The 24962-nt window shown below is 51.2% G+C and overlaps 1 protein-coding gene across 1 annotated transcript in view; it reads left to right on the top strand.

The window, feature by feature from the left end:
• The window catches only part of Sdk1 (sidekick cell adhesion molecule 1), a gene marked incomplete at its 5' end in the record, with an annotated part of 870484 nt that overhangs the window by 788062 nt on the left and 57460 nt on the right, over positions 1-24962 (top strand). The window contains 5 exon segments of the mRNA XM_005397857.2: positions 3214-3317; positions 5974-6044; positions 15172-15307; positions 16517-16576; positions 18680-18781. Coding sequence (XP_005397914.2) covers positions 3214-3317; positions 5974-6044; positions 15172-15307; positions 16517-16576; positions 18680-18781 — 473 coding nt within the window.

The following is a 24962-nucleotide window of genomic DNA, read 5'->3' as shown; positions in this document are numbered from 1 at the left end:
AAGCAATATTTTGTACCCTGCAGTGGTATAACCTCTCTTCCTGCCTAATAATCCCGGCAGCTTTTACCTTTACCACTCAGGTGACATCTACAAGTAGCCAAAAAGCATGGTGTGTGTAGCTGTTCAAATCCAGGGACTGTGTGTGTGTGTGTCTGCTGACCGAGGGCCCAGGCCAGAGGGAGAGTGTGGGTTGAGACTGAGAACCTCCCATGGGAAGTGCTGCAAGGAAGAGGGGGTCACTTGACTTTGGGATGAGCAGTGACCACAGGGGCCCTGGGATGGCTGTGCATCTGATGGGCTCTGCTCTTCCCCTGATCCCTGGCAGGAATAGGTGCAATGGATCAATCATAGCAGAAAGGCTGGAAGGGGAGCCCCATGTGAAGCATGGGACCCGGCTAAAGCCACCTTGCCAGCCCTTGGAATCAGAGGGAAGCAAACAAGAGTCAGAGTCCATATTTCTTTGTCCCTGGAATCTTTAGAAACATAGGCATTTAAAATCAAGTGAATTTGGCCAAGAATATTACACATGGGTTCCATATTCTTTGTTCTTGGTGATGCAAATGATGAACTGTTAATCACCTTAATGCCTTAAGATAAATGAATAAAAGAGGTTAGCTTTTAAAGTGCGTTGGACTCATACATATGCTGTCACCAAAATGAATGCATGATACAGGTGCCCCCTTTACTGACAAGGCTCTGTGTGGCACTGTGAGAGAGGGACACTGTGGGCTGGGGCCCACCCCCTGCTCACACGCATTCCCTGCCACACTGGGTGTGACTCCAGGCCAAGGCAGGGGCACACTTGCTTTCTCAGTATGCCCAGCTCCCAACTCGGGAGCACAAGGGTTGGGAAGCAAGTTTGGGCAGTGAGCGTCTTCGTTCCCTGGGTTTGGGGTGGTAAGAGTCAGGTAGCAGGTGTCTTCTCAAAACTGTATTAAATCCATTGAGTTTCCAAGCTGGAAGAGCTGGAATTCGGAAGGCAAGGCACGCACAGTGTGGAAAGAGCAGGGGCAGGGCAGCGGAGGGTGCTGCATCCTGTATTCTGACTTCCTGGGAGGGAACAAAAGCACAGGGGCAGGAAATTCTGCAGGAAGACCAGGGAGAGAAGGAACATTTAGTAATTGCCTCCTGTGTAACAAGATCCCATGGACTCCACGAGATTGGGCAGTATAATTGTTTGTACAACAGCCTTGTTAAGTATGGGTGCTGGGGTGCTATTATCTCTACTTTTATAGATAAATAAAGTGAAACCCGTAGAAATGAACTGGGCCACACATGGTGGCGCACATCTGCAATCCAGCACTCTGGAAGGCACAGGCAGGAGGATTGCAAGTTCGAGCCCAACTTGTTCATCTAAGTGGCTTAGTAAAGCCTTGTCTCAAAATAAAAGTTTTTAAAAGGGCTGGAAATATAGCTCAGTGTAAAATCCCTGGATTCAATCCCCAGGACTGTACCATTAAAAAAAAAAAAAATGCCTTGCCCAGGTTAGTAATGGCAGAGCTAGAATCTGAATTCTTCTTGGCCAACTCCAAAGTACAGGCTTGAGCTGTCCAGGATGAGAACAGAATCAGGGGGCTGGGAAAGGTTGAAGGCGAGTGTCCTGGTATTGTTTACTCCTTTAGTCGTTACTGAAATCTCTGCCACAGAAGAGCATATGGCAGGGGACGGCGGGGTGGGCTGGAGGTGCCAGGGTCAGGAATTCAGACAATAGTCCAAGTCTGAGGGGGGCTTGAAGGGGATGGAGGGAGATCGGGGAGCCGGTGCAGAATATTACTGAGTTGATGCAGAGCCAGGGAGGCTGGTAACCAGGACAGGGGCTACCATCACCATCGTCACACGTCTCATCTGGCCTGTGAAATGCTGCTCGCCTGTGTGGCCTCTGAGTCATGGTCACCTGTTCTCAGGGATCTGCTGTGGCTTCCTGCTGAGAGGATTTGCCTCGTGTCTGTGGATGGAATGAGCTGGCAGGGCTCCAGTCTCCTTCTGTTTCCTTTTGCACCAGCCCCATCTGTCTCAGAGCCAGGCCAATTCACCCAGCCATCTGACATGTACTTACAGTGCACCACCGTGTGCCCATCGAGCTCTGGACCCACGTGGACAGTACAGAAATAGTGTCCTTAGGGAGCATTCAGTGTGGCCCCAGTCCCCAAGTCATTAGCCATAGTAACATCCAGCACTGCACACTGCTAAAGACACCACAAGTCTTTTCTAGAGCACCTACTATGTGACAGACTCACGTGTCTAGTGCTACAAAGCCCAGCACCATCATCCCTGTGTATTCCTTCCTTCAACAGGGGTCACAGGGTGGATGGAGAAGATCAGAGTGACCCATCAGCAAAGGGAAGGGACCAGCTTTTATAGGATGGCTCGAGTGGCCTAGAGGCTGGTTGATCATTACCTCAATTTTTATGCTGCAAGGTGATTCCAGAGAAGTTCTTGTCACTTGAGGCGCAATCTGCTTCCCAAAAGATGGTTGCTCCTGCTTGGTGAGGCAGGCTCAGCTCTGCTGGAGTCCAAAGGGACAACAGCTTCTAGGACAATGACTAGGACCTTGAGGTGCCCTTCCCAAATCTCTTATCTTGGTGTTTTCAGTCTTGAAGAGAGGTGAGGTAGGTTAGGTACATTTGGGACTACGACCTTCCTTAAATCATTAACCTGCCTGCATGCAGAGCTGAGCAGCAGTCTGACTCCAAGTTTGCAGGTGAGAAAAGAAACAAATGCAAAATGAAGGCAGAGACACCAGGCTTTGCCCTGCTTTTTACCCACTGGGCATCTATAGGCCCAAGTGAAGTTAACTGTTTTTTAACAAAAGCAGCTGTTAAATTCCTGACTACCTCAGAAGAAAATATACATCATGCTTTTAATGAGTAACAGGTTAAGGGCTCAGGGTGTGTGTGTCTTCTGTCCCTCTGTGGTGACCCCAACAGCATTATTTTCTAATCTGGCTTATTCTTGGAGATGCTATGGTGAGGGCGTCTGGGCTTTAAGGACGCATCTGGGCTTGGAGAGTGGTAAGCTTGTCTGGGAGAGCAAAGGCAAAGGGAAGAGCATGTGCCATACACTTAATCGGCGACAAATCTGAGTTAGACCCAGGAACGCCCCTATCCTTTGTCCCCCCGGTGGTCTCTGTCCCACGGCCACACTTCACTGGGAACATGCGGGCAAGGCAGGATGCCGGGTCCCCCAAAGTCATGTGTCTCCTTTCCTCTTTAGGCTGAGGCCCTTCACCTCCTACAAGCTGCGCTTGAAAGCCACCAATGATATCGGGGACAGCAACTTCAGCTCAGAGACTGAGGCGGTCACAACGCTACAGGATGGTGAGCAAGCAGCCCTAAAGCCCAGGACTTGCTCGTATGAGGGGCGCCGCTTTCATCCTGAGCCAGGAAGAAACGGGTCACCAGGGAGGTGGCGAGCAGCAGAATCCCATTAGCAACAGACAGCTTGGAGTATTCCCACACACCCCGCGATCGTAAATCAAGACATCAAGGGCTTCCAAATGGAATGGAACTTTCTTTGATTGTCTTCCAAAGCCCCTACGTCCATTAGCATCCCAGAAATTGAATAACTGATAGGGTCATTAAAAATAAATGTCAGTGGGTAGCTGGGTTTGAAAGGCTTCCCCCATTTTTCTCATTCATAAGATGCTGCATTTGAGAACAGCACAAGTAAGTGATGGAAGGCAGAGCCCCACAAAGTACCAGTTGGATTTTACATCCCCATCCTACCTCAGAGCTGCTGGGCCTGAAGATTCATTGTAATTTCCAGTGACCCGGGGCTGCCAGGCCACAGCGAGCCCGGGAGATGGTTCCATCAGACATGTCGGACATGTCTGGGGACAGAAAGGATGGATATTTTGCAGCAGGCAGCTCCGGCCCACAGTCTGAGCACTTAGTTCACCCAACAGTGCTTTATAACAATTCCCTAAGCCAACCCCAAAACACTGTCTTTTCCATTTAACGCACCAGTGGAACAATTTTCAAATAGACCAGCTTCCAGCTGGCTCAGCCCACGACCTCACATCTTCAGCTCTGCTCTTTTTAGAACCTGTGAGTTTAGTTGCTGCCACACAGGGCCTCACAGGACCTGAGGGACCAGCTCAGAGGTGGAGGGAGCCGTGCTCAGTGTCTCAGCTGCACTCAGACACTCTGCCGCAGACCCAGCCCTCCCGATGGGCAGAATCTGCTGGTTTGTGCCCTGAAAGAGGGGTCTTCCAGGCTCCTAGAGGTCCCTGGCTGGCTGAGTCCTCGAGAGCGAGAGGCTGCACCTGCCTTGACAAAGGACTTTGTGACCCCAGCCTCAGTGAATGCCTGCACTATTTCCCTGGCCCTATAATCCTGGGGGTTTGTTAGAGCCCAGGGGAAGATGGAGGGTGGGGCCAGAGAGGGGCAGGCATGCCTCACTGGCTCACTCTGCCAAGAGCCCAGTCTACCTCAGAGAGCTCACAGCCCGCCAGTGGGGAAATCAAAAGGGAGAGAAGCTGCTTCATTCAGGGCGAGGCTACACACAGCCCAAACTCCCGTCCTCCTCCGATCAATGCACTCACAGTGGGACCAACATGGCACTCCCCACAAGAGAAGGTTGGCACTGCAACTTCAGTCCCAACGCAAACTGCAAATGCCTTCACTTGAACCTCACATGTAACACAGCTGAGGTGATATTCACAACTGTGAACTGATTCTTAGAGCAGAGTAGAAAGACACACAGCAAGCAGGTTTTATTGTTGTGTTATCTCTGACAAACCCTGTGAGCATGAGATGGAACAGCTTCCCTGTGACCTGGGCGCAGGGGCCTTTCTGATAATCTATTCAAGCGACTCTTCAGGATCCTGAGGCCTTTCTTAATCCTTTGATATTCAAATCAGTGCTTTTGATGCACCTATCTCATCATCTTCCTTTCCTGAGAAGTGTAGTTCCCCTTTGCGGAGGATTTGCATTGTATTTGTGCTGCACTGTCTCCTGCTGTCAGCAGAGATTGACAGGCTGCAGGCTTTGTGACCCATACTAGGTGGGAGGGTTCTTTGAGCCTGGGGATGGTTTACTGATAAACAGTTTCTTATTAGGGTGGTTTTTATTTCCCTGCCGTGTAACTGGGCTCTCTGGAAAGCTGGGCCAAGGCTCACCTGAGGACAGACCAGCAGGAGGCTCAAATGAGGCATGGACTTAGAGGTGGGGGTAGTGGATGGAAATGGGGAGAAAAGGGGATCACGGGTCTAGAGGAGAATCACAGAATAGTGACCCAGGCATTTTGGTCAGGCACTCACATGGGAGTGTGGGACATTCTCAGTCTAACTAAACTCAGGAGATATTTATTAGCCATAGAATATCAGGCCTCTTCTAGGACCTTACGGCCAAGCAGACATAGCATTCCCCAAGAGAGGGCTGCATTGATTTGGAAGGGGACACAGGAGGGGTCAAAGAAGGCCTCCTGATGTATTGGACGACAGGATTTTGCTTTGATCAGAGGGCAGTGCTCAACCTTGAGCAGAGGTCAAACCAACCTTGTCTCTCCAGAGGACAGAGCAGAACCACCCAGGTTCCTGGACCATGACCCACTACCCTTTGCCTTGGGCAGCCTCGCTAAAATCGGCTCCCTTTCCCAACAGCCCCATTAGAATTCAAACCCGCTTTACGTGACCATCTGTCCTGCTCAGGAGAATCAACTCTGACCTAAGACTTCAAATAATGATGTATGTCCACCACTTCCCCAAGTTCTAGAACTATAGGAAGCTCCCAGGTGACTATCACTGGAGTGAGCAGCCCTTAAATGGTCCACCAGGGAGAGGTCAGACTCAAAGTCTTAGTGAAGAGCAAAGGGGAGGGCAGTGCCTATGGCCACACTTTTTGGGACTGGCCACATTTGGGAGCTCTTCAAAAAGGCAAGAAGGCTGCCCATAGGGAGGAAGGGCAGGACTGGTCACCCCTCACATCCCTGGGGTGGCCCCTGGGCCATTCTAACCCTGCTTCTGGGCTTCAGTTCCAGGAGAGCCTCCAGGATCTGTCTCAGCTACACCACACACCACTTCCTCCGTGCTGATCCAGTGGCAGGTAAGAGCTGGGGACCCTGGCAGTTTGTATGACACGCTCTTATTCTCTGGGCCCTTCACCCAGATTGGCTGGACTTGGATACAAGCCACACCTACACCAAATGTGTGAGTGGAACAGGGATACAGCCTGATCAGCAGACCAGTGAAAGGGAAACTGGTGTCATAGTTATTTCCTAAACACTACAACCATGACCACAGTGCAAGGACAGAATGAACCTATCCTAGAGTCCTCAGGGCAGGCAGGTGGGTAGGGTGTCAGGACTGGTTCAGACATTCCGGGAATGGATGCCTGTAGGCCTGGACAAGATGCTAGAGTCCTCTCTCCCCAACATTCTCCCAGGCAGTCAGTTCACCTGCAGCTATCTATTTGCCTAGAGAAGTCATCCTCTGCTACATAGAATGGCTACAGGATCATGTGTATTTTTACAAAGTCTGGGTCTTTAATCTCCAGTGAACACTGAAGCAGACAAGCCGTGTTTCCCTGGTAGCAGGCCACGCTCAGCGGGTCTGTGGGCGAGTGCGCCAGCACAGCATTGAAAGGGCATGCTGCCCTCTTTGCACCTATTCCCAGTTCTGGGTCATATTTACTAAATGCAGGGTTAGTAAATAGATACAGAGGAGGATACAGGTAACAGAAAGGCAGAGCGTGGGAAAACCCACCTTGGGAATGAGGGCTTGAATCTACAGACAAGGGCTGGGCCCAGGGCCTGGAAGCAGAGATACCAGATTCTGGGTTAGCTCCCCAGGCCCAGGGCTAGCCCAGGCAGGTATAGCAGACCACCGGGCTGCCCCTGACACCAGGTTGGAGGTTATCATGCTGGGGAATGGTTGGGGAGGACACCTAGGTATGCTGCTGTGGCCCAAGGGGTGGTGTGTGTGGTCACGAGTGAGATTCTTCCTAAGGTTGTTAGCACCATGGAAGACAGTGACCCCTTGACTCAAGAGTCAGCAGGAAAGAGGACAATGCTGTGGAGGTCAGGAGATGAAGCTGACCTCAGTGACACTGAAAACCAAGCCAGTACTGTGGTCTGGATGATACCTTGGACAGCCAAGAGGGCTATGTTGTGCTTTGTACTTTTTTTTTTTTGGTACCAGGAATCAAACTCAGGGCCTCACGCTTGCCAAGCAGGTGCTGTGCCATTAAGCTACATCCCTGGCGAGGGCCGTTGTAACCATGTAGCTCAGCAGGGGCTGGAAGGGGGTCGTATATGTGACACGAGCACAAGGCCTTCGAAGAACTCATCCCAAGGGAGTGTTTCCCAGGCCCTGAAGAACGGCCTGCTGCCTCAGCAGCCTTCCTGGGGCACCTCAAGGCCAGGACTGGAGCTGAGGGGAAGGAACTGAGTCAGGAGACCTGGGTAGGAGGAACCTTGTGACAGAAGTGTCCAAATTACCCTGCTTGTGACTGCGGAGTCCTAGCAGTCCTGCTTCCCTGGCAAGGTTGCCATTTGGTGATGTCAGTACTAGACTGAATCCTAGCAAATGACACCACAGCCGAGGGACAGAGGTGGCCATTTTGTAGGGATCAACTCAGCGAAACTTGTTTTTACCACCCGTTTGACTTCGGTAAAGCAGGTTTCTGCCAAGAGCATGTCATCTCCTCCGAACATCGATGGAGTCATGTGGCCCCTCCTTCACGTCCTTTCTCTGTGCCTCATGGCTTCTCTAGAGAGGACAGAAACCTTTCAGAGTGACAAAAAGTCATTTCCTGGTGAACTTGGAATTCACCGTCATGAATTCAGCCTCTTGTAGGTTTACTGTGGAGTAGGGAATTAGGTGGGAACAGGGAGGCACAGGCAGGGCTCCCATCCACCCCTATCTGCCTGGACACCCTGGCAAAGTGACAGAGGACCTGGCCTCCATCTCCCTGGGGCCACTGTAACCACAAGAGGTCTCTCTGGCTCTAGGTCCCTGCTCTGGAAACAGAAAATCTTAAAGGCCAAGGTCTCTGGTATTCCAGGTCCGCCATACCTACAGTCTCCACTGGGCCCCAATTCCTGTGCCAGGAGGTAGGAAACACTCAAAATGGAAATTCAAGGCCCCAAGCACTTGTGTCTCCCACCCTCCATGAGTGTAATCAGCTGGAAGAAGATTGGGCTTTTGTACTGTGTTAAGTTCCACTCAAAAATTAGCATTTTCTTTGTAGACATGGCCGTCGGTCTGCCAGTCACAAGATAAGCTCCTTTCTCTAAAAGCAGCCAACACTCAGGCCACAACAGGTCGGCCCCTCCAGATCAGTGACTGTGAACCACGGTCAGCCGCAGCGTCCTGCCTCCAACGGCGCACATCGCGCCCCTCCATTGCTGCTGGAAGCGCTGAGAGCTGCGCCAGAGGAACTTGGCACATGTGTCCATCAGCTGTCCCCTTCAAGCCCACTGGAACAAACTAATTGCAAAAAGCCCAGAGCAGGAGGTGGTCAATACGCTGCATTGTAGGAACGAATGCCTGTCAACTGCCAGGCAGTTGAGGTACAATTGAAATTATGAGTAATTTGCTAAATCAGAGCCAACAGAACAAAGGAAATGAAAGTAGGTTTAAATATAGATTTGCATTCCCAATGAAACGTTTCACCTGTAAACCTTTGTTTCTTCAGTAATTTGTTGAAAAATGCAAACAGTGGCTGTAATTTCAAGGCTCAGCCCCACTTAAATGCCTCCTCCACCGCAGCCTGTCAAGTCTGATTCTTCTTAGTGGGATAATCAATCTGTGCCTCCATGGGGTCCTCTTCTATTTGAAATCCCAGGATCTGAACGTGTGTCCCAGACAGGAGGGGCACTGTGTTACGCTGAGCATCCCTCCGAACAGGCAGGGAGGTCTCAGGTTGATCACAACACTGACGCTGGCTTTCCTAAACCTCCCAGCGGCCATGCTGCCTGCCATTCAAAAGGGTGTCCCCTCGGGCAGCTCGGAGTCCTCCGGTGGATTTGGACACTGTTTTCTAGCAAAGAAAAAATCCCAAGCAGTAGATCGCCTCATGCTTGGAGCTGCCAGAAGAAGATGGATTCAGTGTTGTCACAGGCACTTCCCCAGGGAGCGTGACATCTGCTAGGCAGGGAGCAGAGCCTCAGGGCTTTTTCACAACAGATACTGGAGTTTGTTCTTTTCTCCATTTGCACCACAGTGTGCAGAAGGCCAGCTCCCAAGCAGAGCTCTGGGCTCCTGAGGTAGGAGGGACAGGCACAGAACTGCAAGAGCTCAGTTGGCATCAGTGGGAAAGCAGCAGGGAGCCACTAACTGTGGTCGGAGGGAAACTAAGTACACTGCAAGGGACTGATGGCGTCCCCAGGTACAAAGCAAGAAGGCACAGCTGGGGCAAAGGCTTGGAGGCAGGAAGATGCCAGGAGTTTGATGCTGTGTTTCAGGGGAAGGCACCTTGGACCACCTGTGTTCCTCTAACCACTGGAACTTAATCCTGAGGGGAATCCCTGCTCCCCTCTCCAGGAAGTGGAAGTCATGGCCAGGGACTATGGCAATCCAATTTGACTTCAACTTGGTTCTAACGGTGCCTCCTGCTATCCCTCAGTCCAGGTCCTCTCCTAAAGAAGGGGCCTAGCCAGGGCCTGCCCCACCTTCCTCCCACCCAAGCCGTGTGGCTCAGCCTGTCCCTGTGAGGCAGGAGGGAACTCAAGGTGGGACTCCTGTTCCTGCCCAGCCCAGACCCCTCCACTCAACGTGCTATCCATCCTGGTCTCCCGGTGCACCATTGGCTCCCTGCTATGTTGTGTGATAACACCCAGGCACACTTTGGCTAGATCACCTGCATTTTCACAGGGAGCTTTTGAAAGGAGAAAACCCACTCCGGACTCTCAAAGAGTCTGATAAGCGGCCGGTAGAAGAAGATGGTTAGGAAGGTGCCTAGTCCCCTCACACATCTGCCTGCACACATGGCCAGTCAGTCAGGAACACAGCGGGCACACGGTCGTCATAGTCTCCAGAGAGTTGACTGAATAGCTACTTCATCTGAGTCCATCAGTCCCCAGTGCTGAGAGACACACAGGGGGCAGACAGAGCCTTGACCCTGGGCACATGGCAATTCAGAAACGTCAGCTGAGGGCTGGGAGAGCCAGTCCAGGTGCAAAGGGACTTTTGTTTAGATTCATGTAATACTTGGAGACCAACAGACTCCTGCCTTTTATGGGTGCAGTGTGAGCCTGGGGATTCAAGCGATCATGGTGGTCACAAAACCAGAGTCCAGATCCAGAGACCAACCTGCCCCGCTCTTCCTGAGCCCATGTGTCCCAGGGAGGTGACCTCTGGGGGCCTCCAGAGCTGTACAGGATGATCCCTTACTCCACAGATGGAAAACTAGGTTACACACCGTTCAGAATCCCATGTTTACAGGCCCACCATCTGCATAGTGACCGTCTTGGTGAGTGAAGCTCAGCTGGGAAGATGGGGCCTGGGACAGCTGAGGTCCCAATGAAACTGTCCTCTGGGCCTGGGTCAGGCAGCTTTGCACCACAATAACAAGACACCCAAGATAATCAACTTACAAGAGAAAAAGTTCTTTCAGCTCCCAGTTCTGGAGCTTCTAGCTCATGACTGGGCAGACTCGCAGCTTTGGACCTCTGGCTAGGGTCGCAGATGACAATGCTGGGGAGCAGATGGAGAAGAACACTGCTCATCTCATGACCAGAAAGGAAAAGAGACAAAGAGCAGCTGGAATCCCACAGTCCCCTTCAGAGTTTCACCCCCCAGCAACCGAGGGCCTCCCACATCCCAAAGGTTTCAGTGCCTCCCAGTAGCACCACCCTGAGGACCAAGCCTCCAGTACACAGGCCTCTGGGGACAGTCCCTAAGCCACAGCAGTGTTGTGCCTCCCCTCTGAAAATTTCCTGCTGGTAGAAGGGATGCATTTTGACCCTTGTGATGCTCGGACTTCTGGTACAGGCAGCCATCTGTCGGCCTGTTGGCAAATGTGACCTCAGCCTGGTGTTCTTTGTGCCTTTGGTCTTTGGTTGGCCTCTTTTACCAAAGCCTCCAAGCATCCTGTCCACCTTGGCTAGAACTATTCTTGAATCCGAGATCAGGAGTCCTCGGTCCCAGGATGTGCGCCCCAGGGCTTGGGGATAGCGTCTCTGCTGCCAGGTCCAGAACCACACTTAGTCCCCAGTGAGATGTTTTTATTTTCCCAACCTTCCCACTTCCTGTTTATTTGATATTTTTGGTGAATCACATCCCAATCCAGGCCTGCCTCCTGCTCCATGGTAAATTGCCCTGGCTGTGACCTCATCTCCAACTCTGCATGTTGTAGGGGCGGCAGCAGAGCCTTGGCAATCCTCCCGCTGGGGCCGAGTGCCTGAGCTGCCACGGGAATAATCCAGGGCTGTGAGGGAGGCTTTGAAGGTGATCCTCGGGTGAGATTGCCAGGCTGGCACTTAAAGAGACCCAGCTGCAAGTATTTGATCTTCCCTCTCGCCTCTCCCTTCTTGCTGATTCCAGTCAGCCCAGATCCCAGAGACCAATGTATGAGCCTTCTCATCTTCCCTGCCATTCCCACCTCCCACCAGTGTGAGTGAGGACAGTGCCAGGAACTCTGGGCAGGACTGCAAGAGCAGGCTCCCAGCACACATCCATGTGAGTCAAAGCAGTGGAGCAGGGATGTATGTCCCTCTCTCACCAAGGTCAAAATCCTAGAATTCTATGAGGAAGTCTGCCATCTGTCATTTGGCAGAGGGCTCCTTACCCATACATTTCTACAAGATAGGAAAAGCGATGGCCCAGGGTACCATCCGGGCCCAGAGTGGCTCTTCAGTGACTCAGGGGAAGCTCCTTTCTGGCCAGAGTCCTGCATTGAGCTTCAGATCATCCTGGGAATCTACCACAGAGAACAACACAGGCCAGGGGCTGCACCTGTAGCCTGGCTGCCCCTCCCAAACCTGCCCCAACCATGGGAAGCTCACCCCATCCTTACATCCTCCTAAAGGATCCACACCAAGCACTGTGGCCACCTCCTTCTCCAAGGGCTGCTCAAAGTCATCCCTCTGTACATTAGCTTCAGCTCTGCCTTGGCAGTAAGCACTGCTCCAGGAAGCTCCACAGTCCTTGCTTACTCCCTTCCCTGGCACTCAGGACACCAGGACACAGACTACATAGATCTAAGGAGGTAGCCAGGTGACAGCTGACTGCCCCAGATGCAGACCCCAGTGGTTTCATACATTAGCTCATGACACCTGCCCTGCACCTGGGCTACAGCTGTGTGGAAGCCTTCCCTTCCGGTTCCCTCAGCCCTGCTGTATTGTACCACAGGCCCACAGGCCACATCAGATCTCTGAGCCGCTGTTGGCAAAATAGCCAAGCTCAGCTTTCCCTGAGGCCTCCACTGGGGCAGTGGTAAAACTGAGACAGCATGGGAAATGCCTGTTATTCTTACACATCCACTTTCCAACTTTGTAAAAAAAAACAATGAGTGATTCTGAGATAAGAGAGTGATTTATTCTGAGCCAATACAGAAGACTGTGCCCAGAACAAACCTCAAGTTAAGCACAGGACTTGGGCCAAGACATATTCCCTGCTGTAAAGAGACTCCAGAAGCCTTTTACAGTCCCAAAAGAAAGCCAGCGAGGTCATCAGGAGGCAAAGGACAAAAAGATGGAGAATCATCCACGAGACTTGGTGCTGCTTTCAGAGAGTTAGGGGGAAACTGCCCACAGCATTCAGGTGCTGCCTCCTTCCCAGCCTCAAGTGCAATAGAAGGCAGAGGGGGGCTGGGGATTTAGCTCAGCGGCAAAAGCGCCTGCCTGGCAAGCGCAAGGTCGTGAGTTCAGTTCCCCGGTACCGGAGAAAAACCAAAAAAAAAATTAAAATTAAAATTAAAAAAAAAAAAAAAAAAAACAATAGAAGCCAGAGGTCAGAGGAGCTGGCAGACATTATAAGATTCTCTCCACTAGACACATGGAAAATGCTAACCCAGGCACAGAGGCCTTTCAGCCAGATGTGGCCTCTCACACGACAACTCCCTCTGGCTTAGACCCACACTCGGCTCTGCCGCCTGGCCAATATGGCAGAGCTGTATCCAGGTCAAAGCCCCCACTGACGTGGATCTTCTGGCCTCTCTGGTGTGGACCAGCAAGACCTGGCAGATCCAGCCAGGTGTGCATTTACACTTTTCTGCCTCTGGCTGTGTGGTTGTGTGCTGTGGTGCTATTCCAGGTTGTGGGCATGCAGAGAATGGCAGAGAGCCACGAGCCCTTCTGTGTGGCAGGCCTGGGTGCTGAGGACTCAGTGAGTTAGCAGTTCTCATTTTGAAAGCCATCCTGGGTGTGACATGTACACACTGTGCTCCTTAGTCAAGTGTGATTATTGTTGCTAATAGTGTTAACTCATGTCTCTCTCAGAGGCTGAGGCAGGAGGGTCACAAGTTGCAGTCCAGCCTGGATACTTAACAACTTAGTAAGACCCTGTCTCAAATTTTTAACATAAATAAAAAGGGCCTGGGAATATAACTCAGTGTGAAAGCCCTAGGTTTAATCCCTAGTACAGAAAAAAAAAAAAAACAACAAAACAAGAAACAGTATTTCTGGTTTTCTGACTCATTCAGATGAAGGGTTTGGATAGCAAAGGAGGCTGCCTGCTCCCAGTCTGAGTTTTAGATCATGAGTATCAAGAGTTCAAAGGAAAGGTTTATCTGAAAACCCAGATCCTTTTGGTACCTGACTTGGACAGATTGGAGAGTAGGGATTAGCAACTGTATGTTGGTTTTCCAGAACTACTGTCAAAATGACCACAAGCTGGTGGCTTAAAACAATGGAATTTTATTCGCTCACAGTTCTGGGGACCAGAAGTCCAAAGTCAAGGTGTTGGCAGGTCCACGCTCTCTCAGAGAAAGCCTTCTTCCCGCCTCTTCCAGTATGGCCGCCACAGCATGGGTGACAGGGCTGTCCTTTGATTGACAGCACCCCTGGGCATCCCTTGGCTTGCTGATCTGTTTCAGTCTCTGCGTGGCATTCTCCTTGTACCATCTGTCAAATTTCCCTCCCCTTATCAGGACACTAGTCATTGGAGTAGGCTGACCTCATCTCAACTACTAATTCTATTTGCAAAAGACCCATTTCCTAATGGGGTCACTTCCAGGCACTAGCAGTTAGACTTCAGCACCGTGCAGCCCACAGCAATGGGGGTCTGTGGTAGCAAAAGTGTGGACTTTGCTCAGGCCACAGAACAGTGTCCTGAGGGGCTGGTGGCCTCGTGTACTCAGCCACTCTGTAGGAGACATGGGAAACTCAGCATTCCTCCTGTCCTTGAACAGGGTTTCGTGACCTTGTCTCGTCCACCTTCCTGGTCTCAGCTTAGAAGGTTGTCATCCTTCATTCTTCATCTGAGCCTCCAAGGAGGAGAGACCAGACTGTCAGAGCCCCAACACCCACATGGCTGTGGCCACCAGGGCTTCATGAGAAACCTGTGTAGAAGGAGGGGTTTTCCTTCTACTGACAGATCTGTCAAATACACTGCATATCCTCCTCCAACTTGTTAACAGACACTGACTGCGAGAGGAAGACAACCTTGGCTGGGTCCTGCATGGCGAGCAGCCACTTGGATTGGAAGAGGTCTTTGGTCCCACACACCTGTGTCCCAGCAGGACCTGAGCCCATGTCCTCTGCCTGCCCCGTAGGAATGTGCCCTGCCCTGTCACTGCCCTTCTTGTGTTAGCAGATGTGGGGACCATGAGGCATCCAGCCTTAGTCTGGCTGTGCAGTGGGGTATCCTGGCACGTGGAGGCGTCAGTGAGGGGCCCGGTATGGCTGTCACAGCATGGGTGGCAGGGATGAGCAGGCAGGGCGGAGCCAGTTGGGGCTTGGGCCACTTCCCAAGTTCTCTTATGTTTTGGGGTTACACCATCTTGGCAGCCTCCTTGCCTTGGGGCTGTGCCTCGGCCTTGGGGCTCCTTGAAGTGCTCCAGCTAGATATGAGAGAAGGTGCCTGTGTCCCCACACATGCCAAGGTAACCCAAGTGTGAGCGAGGGCTCCTCATAAATTTCACACCTTTCTTTCCTTCTTTGCTTTAACAATTGGGAACTGTAGACTTGACCTGGTGACTCCACCACACAGTGGACTGGTTAAACTGAGGCAGAGGCCACCAAGCCCCTGACGTGACTCTCGGCATGGCTCAGCATGTGGTATCTTTGCAGCCTCCGAGGGATGAGAGCCTGAATGGGCTTCTACAGGGATACCGGATCTACTACCGGGAGTTGGAGTCTGAAGCAGGCACCAGCCCCGAGGCCAAGACGCTCAAAAGCCCTTCCGCACTGCGAGCCGAGCTCACAGGTGAGCCCTTTACCTCCGCCTGGGACCACCCCACTCTGAGCAAGAGACCTGGTACCAGGGGAGCCTGGATGGGGCACAGACCCAAGCTGGGGACCTAGGTCACATGGCTTGCAGTAGTAGTGAATTGAGTACAGGTTTGAGGCTGGTGGGGCATAGCGAGGGGACAATGGGGCCTTGAGTGCCATGGACAAAGGGAGAACAAGCACCAGGCCCTAGGGAAGCATGGCTGTGGCATGTAGGGATGGCATAGGCCTGAGCGTGAGGCTGGGCCAGGCCCATCATGGCAAAGGCAGGCTCTGCAGTTGTCACAACATGTGGCCTCAGCCTGCAGCCTGGAGTCTCCCACCCCTGACCTGACCTGGGCCTGCCCTGATTTGGTCCAGCTGTCACCAAGGCAACCTCAGGAATGGCAGGAGCCCCCATCCCATACCTCCTCTTCTCTTGGAAGCGGGTAGAGGCTTTCATCTCCTAGGCCCCGACCATGGTCTCACAGAAAGCCCACCTGCCCTTGACAAGGATGCAGGTGGGGAGTAGGCCTAGAAATGTGCCCCTGGGCAGCGCCTTCCATGTCTCCCACCCCTCCCACCAGGAGGCTGCTCCCCAGCACTCAGCCTCTCCACCACAGAGAGATGCCACAGAGCCTTGGACACAGGTGGCCCTGATGGGTACAGGAGCAGTGCTGTTGATCCTGAGGAAACAGAATGGCTGTTTTTTACCTTTGCTCCACCCAGAGGGTGTTCCTTACTGATGACCCAGCAGTTGGCATCTCCCTGGGCTCTGCACCACAGAAGGCCCAGCCCGTAGTGGGGCCAGAAACATGAACCAAGCCACGCAAAGGTGCTTAGCTTTGGTGATCTCAGGGCAGGGCTCCACAGGTGAGTGCCAACAAGCTGACAGCCCTGCTTTCTGGCAGCGCCTAGGAGAAATCATGTCTGAGTCTTCCCTGGTGCAGCCAGGCAGGATGGCAGGCCAGACACTGTACACAAGTTTGGTTCCATCAGCGGGTGTTCTGCCTCTGCCTGTCCTGTACCAGTGTCTTGCTGTTGTAGGAGGAGCTTTGGTAGCCCCAGGGATGATGGGAAGGATGTGGGCAACATTGCAGTATGTACCTCTAGGTGCACGAGGGAGCCAGCCACTTCCTCTCATATCTGCTGCAGTAACTGCTTCCCTTTGTGCTAACTGCCTTTCTGCTTTGCTTATCCCTGATAGCCCAAAGCAGTTTCAAGACCGTGAACAGCAGTTCCAGGTTAACAACGTATGAATTAACACGTAAGTGTACACCTCTCCAGCCGGAGGCCACTGTGACCAGGCCTTTGCCAATTAGGCTCTCAGTGGACCAAGGGAAACCAGGTTGGATTAATGGCTCTAATTTCTGGATTCCACCCCCACTGCAATGCTGCTTCTCAACATGCTGAAATCATCAGGGGACAGGAAAGGAAACTTCCAGAAGTGGAAGCTGGAGGGTTTGTGGTACTGGCATCTGGTCTCCTGGGCTGGGATGGAGAGGAAAGTCGGGTTGGGCAGGATCTCCTCTCTGACTCCCTTGGCCCTTTCTTTTTTTTTTATTCTTCTTTTAAGTTGTGACAAAATGCACATAGCACACAATTCGTTGTCTTAACCGTTTTTAGTGGGTGATGCTGATCCACTTATCACCATCCACCTCCAGAGCTTTTCCATCTTCCCACACTGAAACTCTGTGCTCATTAAACATGAACTCTCCATTCCCAGCTCCCGCCATGCTGTTTCCTAGCTCTATAAATCCAGTAACTCTAGGACCACATATCCGCAGACATTTTTTCGGTCCCCTTGGCTCTGGCTTATTTCCCTGAGAATCAAGTCCTCGTGGTTCATTGCCTGTTGATAGCAGGGGACAGAATGTCTTTCCTTCTTAAGGCTGAATAATATTCCACTGACTACATGCTACACTTTGTCTGTCCATCCTTCCTCTGACCTTAAACTGTGCAGCTTTCCCTTTGGTTTTTGCCTGAGGGTGGGTTTCAAGATTCAGATGTGGGGCCTGGGAATGTGGCTCAGTAGTAGAACATTTGCTTAGCATTCATGATGTTCTAGCTTTAGTCCCCAGCACCTAAAAAAAATCTAGTATGTGCCTGACGGTGATCCCATAATGTGGTTTTCTTTGATGCAGGGAATGTGGCTGGGTTCGGAGGGTTGGGGGAGGGAAGCCAGGCCTTTCAGAGCCTCTCTGACATTTCTTGAAGGGCCCAGTCCACACCATGCCATTCTACCCCACACCCTATGGGCAGCTGACATAGCCCCTGGTTAGCAGGGCAAGAGTTACCCAGAGGTGTGTCTTTCCCTGTACCATACTCCTTCCCAGAGTGTCACTCGTCCAGTGGGTCCTTTGCTCACCCTGCGTCACTCTTTCCCCATGTTCACCACTCCCATGCACATGTTTGTGAAGTATCCACTGGAGCCAGTCACCTCCCACACATCCCTCAGCAGGGCAGCAAGTTAGAGCTAGGGGACCCACCCAGTTCTGGCCAGGAGGGTCCCCAAGGTGGAGGTCATGCTGGATTTTCAGCCTCCTCCTCCTCCAAGATTCAGTAGCCGTGTGAGTTCCTGGGTTGAGATCCGTTAGCCAGCTGTAGGGGTGCAGGAGCACTTCCTGTGGGCCATTCTCCATTGCTGCTGGGCGGAGTCGGAGTGTGGGACCCTGACTGAGCACATGGGCAGAGCCGTGCTCTTTGCTCTGAGGCCAGGATGAGAGGACCTCTGTGATCTGACTCGCTGAGGGAGGCACATTGTGGAGCCTGGTGTGAGTCCAGCACTCACCCCAGAGGTGGCACATGCCAGGCCTGGCAAAGCTGCACCAGCCCCACAGCAGTCTCCCCACGGGAGTTTCTAGGACACTTTGGCTTCAAGGTCAGCTCCTCTCTCCCTGTCACTCAGTGTGAGGCCAGTGCTCAGCCACCTACCTGTGTCACTACAAACATGGCTTCCCACATACACCTTTGTCTTCCTAGCACATGGTCATGAAAAACTCAAGGACCTCGGGTCTACTTATAGCTTTTTAGGTTTTTTAAATCCCAAAGACTTCCTGTACCTGTTGGTAGTTCTCTGGAGAGATCCAGGCCAGGGCTGGCTCCAACAGAGCCCTGAGAAGGCCCTGGGAAGGCTTTGGTGCTGCATTTCATCTTCCTGTTCTGTGGGTGCTTGATTGACAGCCAGGAGGAGCAGGAGGAGGAGGGATGTGGCCTGTAATAGGGCCGGAGACATGTCACAGACCATTGTGGAAAGCAGTTTAACTGTTCCCTGCCTCCCCTCGGGGTGCTGGTTCCTCCAGTAGGGGCATGGAGGGAGCTTTCTAAGGTGGTCCCACTGCCAGCTGACCAGTCTCCTTTACCCTCCTAGATCTGAAGAAGTACAGGCGCTATGAAGTGATCATGACCGCTTACAACATCATCGGTGAGAGTCCTGCTAGCGCACCTGTGGAAGTCTTCGTCGGCGAGGCCGGTAAGCTCTATCATCCCCTGCCCCCATGGCCACAGGGAGTGGAGCTCAGTGGCTTGGACTTGAAGCCCTGCTCTCCCTCCCTAAACACGTCGTGAGTGGGGTGAAGGTTTGTGTGTCGTGGCTGAAAGAGTGTGGCTTAGCAGGGTTCTGGGCTCTCCTAACAGCTCAAGTACAGCCATGCCTTGCCTTTGTGACCTAAAGGGTCTGTCCAGGATCCAGAGCTATTTATTGTAGTGTGATGACTTCGTTGCATAGAGAGATGTTCCCTACTCGATGAGGGTTCCAGCGTGTGGGAAAAGGGAACCTTGGGGTCTGGAGGTATGGGTGTTTGTACTTAATCACCCACTTATCTGTTATTCCATGGGCTTCTTCAGTGGCCCTGTGACCGGAGCCAGCTTCATTCATGGCAGCGTCACATTCTCTACGTCTGCAGAAACTGTGTGGCTCTCTGCTTCTACCCTGATAGGGTGTGGCTCTTAGGCTGATTCAGGGATATCCCTTTGGTGAAGTGAACTTGCAGTGAGACACAGTACTGTGACTCCAGATGCACTTACTCTTCCATCTGCCTCCTGGCCTCATTAATAAGGCCACACTGTCTGTGCCGACTAGGAGATTCCTGCACTTAGGAGCCCAGCTTTTAGCTGACAGCTTTAGAATTTCTGTGGCATAATCCTAGAACTGCTGCTCAGGTGGCCTAAGCAGATTGAGAGGTGACACTTCAGGCCCAGGACAATGAGAATGTCCCCAAGGATAGAGCCCTAGCCTTGGCAGAAAAACTGAGCAGCCCTAAGCGGGGAGGCTTCTGGGCCAGATGGTAGAACTGCATGTGGTGACCTTTGGCAATTTAGAGAGGTCATTGTTAGAAGCCAGTCAGTGACGCAGAGGGAGGGATCAGGCAATGTTTGCATATCTGTGGGGATGCAGAAGTGGAGCATATGTGATTCCTACCTCTCCTTCCTCAGAAGTCCGTCCTGGGTTCACTCAGTTTTCACAATGGGAGCTGGAGGTCCAGTAGGGAGGGCCTTACTGACAGAAGAGTCATACAGTGGAGGAGGGATGTCACCAGTGCCTCAGTAAGGGGTGACTGGCAGACTGCACTCCTCCAGAGCCTCCAGGCAGCTAGCTGGGCCCCCTGGGTCACCAGGGCAGGGATGGGAGATTGGAGACAACCAGCCAGCAGGGATGCATAGTAACTGAGCTGGCACATGGGACTTATGCCCACCACCAGCCTACACCCAGAGATGACAGGCAGGTCCAGGGCTCAGGACTCCAAGGCACAGCCTAGAAGAAAGAGATATAGCAGGGAAGAAGGAGATCAGGCAGAGGCCAGGCAGTGCCCTGTGGTGACATGGTGCCAGCTCCCAGCTCTGATTCTAGGGTTTGTTATTGCGACTTATAAGATACACATAACATAAAGCGTGTCATCTTAACCTCCGTTGCCACAGTTCAGGGAATTAAGCACATTCACGATGTTTGTGCAGCTATCATCACCATTCACCCCCAGAACTTTCTCATCTTCCCAGGGATTCCAGACCCACTGACCATTCCCTTCCCTTCCTCTCTTCCTCCCAGCCCCTGGCAACCTCTGACTTACTTTCTGTCTTAAATTTGCCTATCCTAGATATTTTATGGAACTGTGCAGTGTTTGTCCTTTTGAACCTGGTTCCTAGTACTTAGCATAGCATTTTTGAGGTTCACCCATGTTGGCATGTATCAGAACTACATTCCTTTTCCTGCCTGAATAATATTCCATTGGATGGATAGACTACATTTGTTGACCCATTCTTGTACTGATGAATGCTTGCATTGTTTCTGCCTTTGAGTATGTGAGGAGAGCTGTCAGGAACATTGGAGTCCTGGGTGTTTTCTAGTAATGCTGCACTAGGCTGGAGTCCCTGTTCTGTAGTCCCTGTTCCTTCCAACCAGGGATGTCCTCTTTTTCCACCTCCTCCCCTGCATACCCCTGGACACTGACTTGAACATTCTCCCAGGCTCTGCTGTCTGTATCCCTCATATCTCGCAGAGGAAAAGGAAGCCCTGCACATTCTACCCTGGTGATCACAGAGATGACCCATTGATGCTGGAGGAGACACTGAGTTGGGGCAGAGCAGGGCCTGCGAAGTGGGGGCACCCAGAGAAAGTGCTGAATGCTCACAGAACCAACCGGCCTGAGCACAGAGAGCATCTCTGGCCTTCTCGTGTCTGCACAGCAGCCACGGAGCTCCAGGACCAGCTCGGGCTTCCCTGCAGAGCTCTGACCCTTCCCCCTGCCAGGCAGGGCCAGTCTCTTCCCGTGTGGCACCCTGTGAAAGCCCCTGATCTCCCTCATCCATGGCACTGTCTTCTCTCCTGCACCTGTTGTCATCAGGAGGCCATGGCTGCTCCTCCCTCAAGGGCCCCTTGCCCAGAGTTAGTACCTGCATCACTCCTGCCAGTTCACGTTCCCAAACACCCACACTGGGCCATGGTCAGGAGGCGGCCACATACCCCTGTGCCTGGGGTGTACCCTTGAACTTACCCAGTTCTGCTGCCACCAGCCCGGCATGCTTCGTTCTCCCCCATGTTTACACCAGAGAGAATTTTCTGGAAGGGGAGGACAGCCGGTCATCCCAGCACCACTGCCAGGTAGTCATTACCATTCCAGTCTGCTTCTTGGGGCCCAAGAATCCCGCTGTAGTAATTCCCTTCCATTATGAGAGGCACTGCTAACATGCTGACTTACAGCAAGTAAACCTTCAGAAAACAAAACTTCATCCGCCAATTTCTGTTCACTTGACTAGGCACTCCAGAACAGCACAAATTAGTTGGCCTGAAATGCTCAAAGGCTTTTAAGAAAAACATTGCCAGGCACAGTGGCACATGCTTATAATCCCAGCACCCTGTGAGGCTGAGGTGGGAAGTGGCAAGTTCAAGCCCAGCCTGGACAACTTAGCAAGACCCCATGTCAGAATAAAAACATAAAAGTGCTGGGGATGTAGCTCAGTGTGAAGGCTATGGATTCAATTACCAGTGCTGCAGAGACAGAGAGAGAGAGGCTGATGTATTTGTGGTTTTATGAGTGAATTTGTGGGTCTGAGGTTGGCTCTGTCTTCTACTGGTTGTGTGACCAGGAGCAAATTGTTTAACCACTCTGAGCTCCAGTACTGAGGCATCATGGTATAGTGGGGTTACCTGTGAGCCAGAATGAGGAGCCTTAGCTTCTCATCCCAGTGATGCACTAAATCTGCCCTACCCACAGTGTGAGTACCCGGAATGTTCCTGGCCTGGGGTCGGCGACCAGTCAAGGTTTAGTGAAAGAATGAACAGGCCTTGACATGACTGGCCTCACCTGTACAATGATGAGATAGGTAGAGTGATGGTCTTCCAATCTCCTCCAGTCCAAATATATAATATTTAAATCCCTTTAACCTTAGGAGAAAAGGTAGCATTAGGAGCCTATTCACTGAGATTGATTTCCAAACATCCACGTTATAAACCAGTAAAAATAATGCAGAAATCAAGACTCTAGTCTGCAGGAGGTAGAACCCTGATGCACATAAGCTCAAGCCAAAATAATCATTTCTTAGCTCCTTGCAGTAGTTCATTTTCTGCTATAACAAAATGCTGGCGCTGGGTGATGAGTTGGACAAGAGTTTGTTTAGCTCACAGTTCGGCAGGCTCAAGGACATTAGCACTGGCTCAGCTCCCAGGAGGGGCTCATGGCAAGTGATGTCACCATAGCAGGAGGACAGGCAAACAGGAGATGTCTCAAGGCGAGATAGGAAGTCAGGGGCTGACATGGGGCAGGGTTGCTCTTTACAACCCTCTCTGATAGCTAACAGGGCTCACAGGAGGTACCTTGACCTCTTTCAAGGGCCTCCTATTAAAACTCCCCTTTCTCATCACCACCCTGGGGACCAACTTCCAATGTGTGAAACTTTGGGGAGTACACTGCAGCCATATCCAAAGCATAGCACTTCTGCAACAGCCTAGATACAGCGGGCTATTTGTTATCACTGAAAGCTCTGAAAGGTTCACCATCCCCTGGTACAGCTCCAGGCCTGGCAGGATCCAGTACCTCAACAAGCTGCTGCCAAGCTGCCCCTTGGTTCCACTTCCCTCTCAGTTGGGTGGCTGTCCTGCACCCAGGAGCAAAAAGCTCTCTTTCTGCACTGTCTACAGCAGAAATCCACTGGAGAATTTAGTTGCTACAGCTTGACTAATTTAGCTGCTTTCCCATTGCGAAACCAGTTGCTGTGGACAGTAACCTAACATTCTCAAAGCCAGGGACCGATGTCAGCCCTGCCTGGACCAAATGCACGAAAATGCAAATGTGGGAGCAATGCAAAGACAATCCTTGACTGGTCACCCTTGTGTTGTTGCCTTCTGAGGTCTTTGCCTTAGCAAAGTCCATTGTCGTATCCCTCCAGGTCAGTGGGCACCTTCTGGCTGGCCGAACTGAAGTTTCATTTTTCTTTAACACTGAGATTTGCAAGAAGTAGCCCCGAATTTTATTTGTTCTAAATGTGCAGTTCAGACAGGGTCTGATACCCTCTGGGGTTTAACCGGCTTTGCTCTGGGGATTCTGAAGCCTAGTCTCCACACTCATTCCAACAGGTCCAGTGTTCTCAACTGGTTCTGAAGAACTCCTCCCGTGTTGGGGAAAACATGTGTGATTACACTGCTGGTAAACTCTTTTCCCTCTCTTGTCGCTTTTTTTAAATTCTGGAGAGTGTAGCTGCATTTCTAGACCTGTCACATCTCTGTCTCTCACTCTGAAACCTGATGGATACACAGTTTTTCTTCTGAATTTTTATGGTTCATCTTTTACCATTAAAGTCTTTAATCCAGCTGTAATTTATTTTGGCACTTGGTATAAAATGAGCCTCTAAATAGATTATTTCCAGAGACATTTTCCTGAAAATAGCATCCACTGGTTCATTCTTTGTGGTGTGTCTCAATTGTGTTTTAATCTTAATACACAGTCTAGTCTGTTCAAGGGCTTGCTCATTTCTAGAGATATCTTTACCAGTGCTCTGGTGCCACCAGACCTTTCACCTATGCCCTGTCCCTACGCTCATATTTAGGAGAGCTTGTCTTATTCTTTTTTGTGTTTTCATTGTCTTATTTTTTGTGTGTGGGTTTCAAAATTCCTCAGCCATCCCAAAACATTCAGTCATTTTGGCAAGTGTTCAAATAAACAAGTTCTACTAGGATTAAATTACAAATTCACGCAGGAAATGCTGGTGTCTTCATTCACTTCTTTCCTCTCCAGGAATTGGCCTCTCTCTCATTTTGCATCTGGCGGCGGGGTTGACAATGCTCTTAGCACATCCTGCTTGTTGCTTATGGGTCATTCCTAGCAGTTTTATCATAGTTATTACTGTGAACCCAGCTAGCATGATGACTTATCCCTGCTCTGCCCACAGTGCTCGCAGCCTGAAGCTGGGGTTTACCTCATTTTTGAGACACATTAAATGTTAGTCCAGAAGAAAGAACAACCTTGGGCCTGAGGGTGTAGCTCAGCGGTGAAGCACATGCTTAGTCTGTGCAAGGGTTAGCTCCGCCGCACCAGGAAAAGAAAAAAACATAAAAGAGTGATTTTATTAAGTCTTTAAAAAGGGAGCCAGGACTTGGCTGTCCTATATCTAATAGGGAGTAGCTGCCAAGTGCAGATCAGCAGCCTAATGCCCTGAACTTTGGTCTTTGGCTCTGCAACTTTTCCCAAAGAGAAAAGAGACAGACACATAAACTCAGTGTTCGTAATCACTTGATCACTGTGAGCAACATGCTTTTGGCATGTACATTGCTTTAGAAGACAGAAGAGCCTCTCCAAACTATTGGTTGGTTCATTGTTATTTTTAAACCATGAAGAACATGCTGTAGAATATGGGTTTTACCTTTCCTATAATACTACCAGCTTTTAATTACTCTTGGCTGGAATGAGAGAAAAATAACAAAGCTTCTAGCTGTTTCAGCTCCCCCTAGTGACAAATAAAGCCAGTCCTAGAGCCCATTAAGTGAAATTAAATGGATTCAGAGCTGTGCTGGTTTGGAAATGTGTTTATAATGAAGAAAGAATGGCAGTTGCTTACAGGGTAATTAATGTAGTTGCCCCACACTTCCCAGGGCCGTGCTATCTCATCATTGCCCGTCAGTGGGGTGCCTAGGTGACCATTAACAGGACATGTGGCAATGACCT

This window comes from Chinchilla lanigera, unplaced genomic scaffold, assembly GCF_000276665.1.
Source record: "Chinchilla lanigera isolate Chin_1 unplaced genomic scaffold, ChiLan1.0 scaffold00059, whole genome shotgun sequence".
NCBI lineage: Eukaryota > Metazoa > Chordata > Mammalia > Rodentia > Chinchillidae > Chinchilla > Chinchilla lanigera.
Note: the sequence above shows the minus strand (reverse complement) of the source record. Positions and strands in the feature narration are given on the sequence as shown.